Source organism: Bradysia coprophila, unplaced genomic scaffold (assembly GCF_014529535.1).
Source record: "Bradysia coprophila strain Holo2 unplaced genomic scaffold, BU_Bcop_v1 contig_732, whole genome shotgun sequence".
NCBI classification, from domain to species: domain Eukaryota; kingdom Metazoa; phylum Arthropoda; class Insecta; order Diptera; family Sciaridae; genus Bradysia; species Bradysia coprophila.
This window is the reverse complement of record NW_023503972.1, coordinates 444,060-452,336: the sequence shown is the minus strand read 5'-3', so window position 1 is coordinate 452,336 and position 8,277 is coordinate 444,060. Positions and strand designations below refer to the sequence as shown.

The following is an 8,277-nucleotide window of genomic DNA, read 5'->3' as shown; positions in this document are numbered from 1 at the left end:
TTTCATTAAACAAAATTCCCAATAATATTCCCTGCTATTTGTGTAAGAGTCTATTGCTTAAAATAATCAATCTAAAAAAACTAGCTCATGACGGGTCAGGTCCCTCGATTGACAAATCTGCTTCTGCTAAGAACATCTTTCCGAATCAAACTTTGGCAATGTCGTTACAAAATTATTCGATAACCTCTCAGAGACGAACCGGATCCTGGCTATCTTTAACCTGTCACATACGACTATTCATCTGTTATCGATAACGACGACAAAAATAATAACAAGCTCTGGTTAATATGGTCCTTTATATAGTAAAATGCATGTTACAAAAAATTGAAGTACAAGATTTGAAATCAACAGATTAACAATACTTTGACTAGGGCTCGGAACAGTTTGTTCTGACCTGATCTGAAATCTGAAAATGACGAATCTGAACTTTTCAGATCAGATCAGATCAAGCTTGAATGTAATCTGATCTGATCTGGAAAATTCAGATTGGCATTTTCAGATTTCAGATCAGATCAGATTGATCTGATTCAATGCCTATGGTCGTTCTAGGGAAGACCTGACACGTTTAACGAAATGTGAAAGAGGTATTCCTATATCAAAAAAGCCGACTTGCACGCTTTTCTTTTTCTCAACCGTTTCAATTATTTGTCGATTTCACAATAGGCATGTTTTTTGTTGACGGTTTCTCCACTTGTCAGCAATTTTCCTATAGCTGTAGCTGAATATGGTGCTTTTATAGTTTTAAATATAAAACTTCAATAAACGACCGTGTTAAGCAATGAAAATGAAGGTGTCGCTTTTGTAGTTTTCAGTATAAACTAGTACTGCGTGACCTGCTAATAATTGCAAATCGTAGTTCGCTTTATGTATTATTGATTCATAGAGAAGACATTAAATTCGTTTTATGCAATTCAGTGATGATTGCAACTTACGCAGCTGTGTGCAATGTTATATGAACGTATTTTATCGCACTAGTGCGATAATGGATTTGCAAGGGACTTTATCGCACTAGTGCATTAAAAGCAACGTGTTTCTGACGTCGATATTTATTTGATTTTCTTAATTGCATAAAACGTTGTATCCAACACGAATCGTATGACGGTATATTATCGCACACGATGTCTTGTCAACCTCTTGTTACATAAATAACTATTAAACAATTGTGAATCCCAAAGTGTCAACAATATTTTCTATAACTCTTTCAGTAATGTTTGAAGTGAAAATGTAAAAAGAACCTACCGCTTCAACAGATTTCAGATCAGATTCAGATTGATCTGTTCAAGATTTTCAGATTCCAGATCAGAATCAGATCAGATTAAAATTTTCAGATCAGATTAAGATCTGAAAAATTTCAGTTCAATCTGAAAAAAAATCAGATTGATCTGATCTGTTCCGAGCCCTAACTTTGACCGATGGAAGTAATAGACCCGATAATAATATTGGTCATATGCTTGCCGTTTGTAACAGGTTAATATTGATCATCTTAAATTTGGCCCACACGATTAAGAATTGAAATTGGTCGGTGGTTGCTAGAGTTAATGTGGTGTCAAACTTTCTTAAAAGATTGGTTACCGACATTCATTTTGAAAAAAAAAATTGAAAGCACAAACTCAATTGCCAAATTTAGATACCGACATTCATTTTCGGCGTAAGACCCAGTTAAAGGAACTGTCAAATTAAATGTACCCACTCAATTGCACATCAAGATCAGGATAGCGCGAGCCTTATTTGATTGACTACCGGAAAGCAAACATTTAACCCGCCGATGACTGTAAAATCAACCAAATTTCGCTGTTTGTTCAGTATAGTATAGTTCAGCAGTTAATCCTAATCTCTTTCGCAAGTTTCGCAAATAATACAAACCGATAACAGCTCTTGTTTTGAAACTTTGCGGAAACTGGAGACAGGAAAGTCATGGGTTTAGATTATTTTGTTGCAACAATAATCCATTTGAAGAATTAAAAAACTTTTATTGTTTGGTTTTGGACTAAACACGTACAGCGATAACGAAGCGTGACTTTATAATCTTGGGCTATGAGGTATATATAGAAATCGGATTCTACTATTATGCAGCGTAGCATATATATATGCCAAAATCTAAATTAACTGATTCATGGCAGCATATTACCTTAATATAATTCAGTGTGCTGTATAAGTATTTTGAGTAAACTTTTCTACAAGTGATGAAGTGTATTCTGAAACGGGTAGGTAGGGTACCGACACCAGTATTCGGCCGAATAAGAATTGTTGTTGGCTTTACTGATTTTATTACAAATATCTTTAAAACAAATATCTGTCTCTTGAATTTTAATTGGATTTAGCATTTAATTAAGTTTTTTTAATGATAATTACGGATATTTAATAAATTATTTAATATTTTTAATTAAATCTCAAAGTCGAAAAACACAAATTCTCTAGTTATCGGCCACAATTTTCAGTGTTCGGCTATTCGGATCTAGTTATCGGCCACATCTGTCAAGCGTCTAATGTTATTAATTTTCATTGATAAAATAATTATTTTCACAGTTAAAACACTTTCTTGTGACTAATTACCTAATATTAATGATGAAAATCACCAAATAGCATTGATTTAACTAGTTTATCGAAACGTTTTTGCAATGAAATGATGAGCCGTTTTTTCATACACGAACACACACAATACATAATGAAACATAAGGAAACACGTTGGATGTATCGTGAATTTGTTTACAATTTTTACATCACCTTGGATGGCTAATAATTCAGCGAATTTTACTTTTTTCGAGTATCCGTTGATGTTTAGTGATATTTGAGGTTCAAAACTAATTAAATATCGAGTAAAAACCGCAAAAACAATGAATCCAAAGTGAATTAAATGTGAAATAAAATGTGGCCGATAACTAGTTTTTGTAGAGAAAACATGTACCCTATTTTCGGCCACAAACAAATTACGTGGATTTAACGGATTTATTGGTGAAAAATGATCAAAATCTATCATTAATCAATGAAATAATCCTTAATTAATTGATTTAAACACATAGCCGCACAGAAAAACTAAATTTTATGCGAAAAATACTTCCTCAAGTAGTGCACTACAATTCTTTGATTGCTTAATAAAAGCGTTTACTTTTGTTCTGTTTGGTGGCATGAATACTTTGCAACAGCAATTAAGAAACTTTAAAATAATTATTGGGACCGATAACTATACACAAATAATCTTAATGCGATACATTTGCTGGAGAAAATAATTTTAATTAATTTATTAATTGATTTAATTGTTTTATTAATTCGTAAAGTCTGAAGTGGCCGATAGCTGGGTGGTGGCCGAATACTGGTGCCCGTACCCTAGGTATATTATATAGACTTAACTCGTTTAAAACACTTTAGCCCATAGCGCCACAGGGCTGCGGTTATTGGTAATTTAATAACAGCCATCAACCAGTGGTCCGTAAAACGAACGTTTCTGTATAACTCATACAGCACTTGTTTAACAAAATTATTTTTTTCACGTTTTACATTCAACAACTTTAAGGGAACTAATTCAATATAAAAGCTCAGCCAACAACTTACCTTTGGTTGAAATTAGCACAGTTTTCAAGTTAATTAGATTAACCAGCCAGAACAATTGATAAATGAAAATAAACAGCTCATTCTCCAACCACTAAGAAGAACATTAGCATTTCTGAATGAAATGCGAAGCGCGATAATAAAACTTATGATGTAACAATTACACAGACAATCATAGCCATTGTTTTGAACGAGACTCAGAGCAAATATTTAAAAAAATACAATTTTTTGATTTCTCATTTGAAACAAATGTATAGGTAAAACGCGCTTGTGTTTAATTGCCTTTTTTATTGTTGTCGAAAGATGAAAAAAAAACTTTCCATATGCTAATTCATAATCAGATCGGTATCAATCAACAGCACTTGTTCTCACTTCAAATACAGTATCGCGTGGTTTTCGTTACGGTTTCATCTTTTGGCAAAATTATAGTTACGAATACGATAATCTTTCACTTTTTTGCAATCTAAAAAAAAGGTTCCAAGCGCAGAAAATGTTTACAGTTTTTGACACTTGACTTTTTCAACAAACGCGTAACCATCAGCGCCATCTATAGTCAAATTGTAACAGCAGTTGAGTGTTCATTGTAAGTTCATTCATCTAATTAAATGGATACGTGAATATATAGAAGGAATAAATTCGAAACTTAGGCTTTTTCGACAAACAAGTTTCATCACTCCCATGTCCTTTCTTAAATAAACCATGTCAATATCTCTATACTTAAGTGAGAAATATTTTCCTTAAGGACAATCAATCAATTAAAATGTAAGTGCGCCCGAAAATTTGAATTTTAAATAAAAGAGTTGGTGAACAAATGCACCGAAAAATCGAAGGGAATTTACCCAAGAGTCTAATTGACACGAGTTCCAATAGCATCTACCCCGAAAAATACATTTCAACTCACTAGTTAACACATCGCAACGCAAAGCAGACCTAATTCAAGATTTTATTGCTTGCCCCATGCGAAAATTGATTCTTACATATCAATTTGGCCCCTGCGAAAATTGTCGATTACATGAGGGATATTTGCGTGACACTTTCGTCAGGAAATCTCTATTTTCGCGGGTTGCTCGAGTCATTCATGTAAAATCAGTTTTCGTGGGGTGCAGCCATATGAAGGTGAATGCGTCATCTGAAATATTTTATGCTCTCTAACATGAAAACGGGAATAATTATTGATGTTTTGTGTTTTTGGACAATTATTTTGCAGTGGCGAGAGTTCAGTGTGGCAAAAGAATTTCAATTCTTAAAAAGAAAAATCACAAAACTGAAAGCGTCAGCCATATTTGTTCTAGCAATAATTTCAATGTTTGTTATGAACACACATGGCGAGCACTTTTAGTTGCGTATTTTTCACTTCAATTCGAAAACACTTCACACATTGATTAATTTTAGATACAATTCATTTCACTTCACTGCAAAATTTTTCGTCTAAATAACAAAAACAACAAAATCATTGCTTAGAATGTATTATCATGGAACGGAATAACAATTCAATGACAATATGGCACCTGCTATGGTGTGATCACTTCGATCACTTTCGGTACGGAAAATATTGGTATTGGTACAGCAGTACCAATATTGCTGTACCAATACCAATATTTTCGGGATATTTTTATGAAGAAGTATGAGCCGTTTTCGGCTGTGTACTGGTTTTATAGTGCCGAAAAAATTTCTATTTGTTTGGTTGATTTTGTCTACGGAGATAGTTGTATTTAAATCAGCTTTTGTTGCTATTTATAGAAATTGATATGTAAGAATCAATTTTCGCATGGGCAAGCAATAAAATAGAATACAGTGCACCCTGCTGCAATGATTCATTACATGGTGGAACAATTTTGAAACTCGCAACTCACGCGTGTATGTTTAAGCGCCTCGATTTGAAAACTGTTATTTTGACGCGGGTAGTTACATACCTCGCCTTCGGCTCGGATATGCAAACTCTACCCTTGTCAAAATAACAGTTTTCAAACCTTGGCGCTTAAACACACACTTGTGAGTTGCTCGTATCTCAAAATTGTTCCCCCATGTAATGAATCATTTTCGCAGGGTGCACTGTAACCTACTATTCTTTTGTTCTCATGTTTGAATAGGTTTGTTCCAAGTAACTGTAAACACGAACTTTGACAACCCGAACAACGACAACTTCATCCATAGCAACGTCGCTTACGTGATATTTCATACAAATCGACCAACGTCGCCTACGCGATTTACACAGAGGTATTATTGAGGTTATGGTTATATGGATGAAATTTGACAATTCATATGGCCTTGGAACAAACCTATTAGGTTTTGTAATTTAACGCTTCCTGGGTACCAATTCTCGTTAACATTCGTAACTTGACAGTTCTGACGAGATTTTATACATGCAACTGTCAAGTTACTAATTCTTAGAGTTACGAAAATATGAGAATCGCCAACTGGTAAATTAATATTTGGGAAATTAACGTTGCGTCACGCTTTCCATTTGGCACTTTTATTGCGTTATTGAACTAAGTACACAGACTCGGCAGAAGTGCAACATTTCCAGTCTTGTTGACAGTAAAACTATAGCTTCACATAACCATCGATAAAGGTAGGGTAGATAAACAAACAACGTTTCTGCATAAAGAGTGTATGTGTAACGTAACTTATGTTCTAAGAAAGCGTGCGGAATAAAGCCATACAAATATTTGAAAATCTTAATGTCCCTCTCCTTTTTAATGTACTTTTTCATGTCCCTTCACCGTATGTTGTGTATTGAAATCTTGTGTCATTGTGTCTTCCATCGTACGGTAAAAACGAATTTTGACAGGCCAAAAAAACAATCGACCGTCATCGACAAATTAGTTCGTTGAAACTTCAAAGTGAGATTGTGTTGGCTTCTCTGTGGATGACGATTGACATTTTTAAGGGCCTTGGAAGAACACTAAATTTCCGAATTTTCGTTCTTCGTTCTTCGATTGGCATCTACCCTAAATTATATCGATGCACACTACCTAAAGCAAAGTTTGCCTAAAATTTCTTCTGTGTCAACAAAAAATAGTTATTTGCGTGCACAATAGGTCTGTTTCATCATACTGTGAAAACAAGCGAGAGCACCCAAGGTTCTAAAAGAACAGGTTAAGACACTTTCGAGTTGATCACGAAGGCGGTGTGTTAAGACACTTTCGAGTTGATCACGAAGGCGGTGTGTAATATTTGTGTTTCACCCGCCTTCGTAAGTGTCTCAACCTGTTCTTTCAGAACCTTGAGAGCACCCACTGAGCCATTAACCTCAACTTTTTTGTGAACATCCTATAAACAATAATTTTTGGTTTGGATGACGTTTCGACAGGTAAGATAACCTTGGGACAGACCAATTGATTTCATCGGATTTTACGCAATTTCTCGAAAGTGACAAGTGGAGAAGAAACTAAAAGGCTTCAGAAAAACCTTCGTTGTTTTCCCAAAACATGAAAAACAATTTAAAGTCAATTTCGAATTAGGTGTTTTTCGCGTCCTTGTGTTGTAGGGTCAGCAACATTTTCGACGTTTCTAATCAACAATAAACAGCCGACTGACTCGGGTAACGTAGAAGATGAAAAAATATCGGCAGCGCTGTTCTCATTTTAAATTGCTGGCAGATGTCTCTGACCTTCTCGACGATGAAGAAGTGAATGTCAACAGAAGAAAAACACAGAATCGAGCTGTCAAAAATATTTTCGATTTGCCAGGATTAAATTAGACGGAAAATGTCTTCGTTACTGCGTACGATCGTCAGAACAGGCAATTTGCAATGGTAAGTATTTGGATACGGTAAACTGACAACCTAGCTTTTTACTGATTCAACGGATTGTCATCCAGTATTCTCGAAAGCTTATGGTTAAGTTCCAACCAAAACATTATGACATAACATTTAGGTGCTCAGCACCATACATTTGAACTTGATATACAATTTTCGTTCCCACAATGAAAATCGAGTCTAATTTCAGGAAAGCTGCCTTTTCCACGACATCGGCCAAATATGTCGACGATATATCAAAAGCTACGTCACACAAAGAGGCACCGATTGTTGATGCCGAAGTCGTCGTTTCCCCGAAAGAGTACCAGCAAAAGGCAAAGCTTTCCGGTCTGGTCACAATTCCAGTGGAGGTAATGTCGGTTTCAATACTCGCGTCGCACGAATAACAATTTCATTTTTGATCTCAGAGAGATATTTCGGCGATCAGCGGAGTTCCCCTCGAACATGTTCGTACACGACGCGTCCGCATTTATATTCCAGCGAAAAATGCCATGCAAAGCGGAACGAATAATTTGAACAATTGGGAAATGGAATTTGATACGCGCGAACGATGGGAGAATCCGTTGATGGGATGGAGTTCGACGTAAGTTTTCAGATGATTCGAATCTCAACTGCTGGAAATGATTCGAATCTAAATTTTCAGCGGTGATCCCCTGTCCAACATGAAGGTACAATTTAATAGTAAAGAAGAGGCAATCGTCCATTGCGAAAAGAATGGCTGGTCGTGGTACATTGATGGTGAAGAGAAGCCGCTGAAGAAGCGCAATAAGAATTACGGCGTCAATTTCTCGTGGAACAGACGGACCCGAGTATCAACCAAGTGAATCCGTTGAATGTGTAAATCAAAGATGTAAATTCAATTGGAAATTGAAATATAAAACCGTGAACTGCTGCTCCGCTTAGTAGGTAATTCAATTTTGATTTTTGATACTTCCGTTTGACCGAACGTTAAGTCGTTGCGAACGTCGTCA

The 8,277-nt window shown here is 35.5% G+C and overlaps 1 protein-coding gene and 1 long non-coding RNA gene across 2 annotated transcripts in view; one reads left to right on the top strand and one right to left on the bottom strand.

The window, feature by feature from the left end:
- The window catches only part of LOC119084170, a 30,320-nt gene extending 24,582 nt beyond the window's left edge, over positions 1 to 5,738 (bottom strand). The window contains exon 1 of the long non-coding RNA XR_005089017.1: positions 5,728 to 5,738. This is a non-coding gene — a long non-coding RNA (uncharacterized LOC119084170). The remainder of the gene's footprint in view (positions 1 to 5,727) is intronic.
- A 1,419-nt stretch (positions 5,739 to 7,157) lies between these two features.
- On the top strand, positions 7,158 to 8,221 carry LOC119084172 (NADH dehydrogenase [ubiquinone] iron-sulfur protein 4, mitochondrial). The gene is made up of 4 exons (XM_037194031.1): positions 7,158 to 7,303; positions 7,497 to 7,656; positions 7,714 to 7,889; positions 7,950 to 8,221. Exons 1-4 carry the CDS (start codon positions 7,257 to 7,259, stop codon positions 8,128 to 8,130), a joined length of 564 nt encoding a protein of 187 aa, XP_037049926.1. The 5' UTR covers positions 7,158 to 7,256; the 3' UTR covers positions 8,131 to 8,221.
- The last annotated feature ends 56 nt before the right edge of the window (positions 8,222 to 8,277 follow it).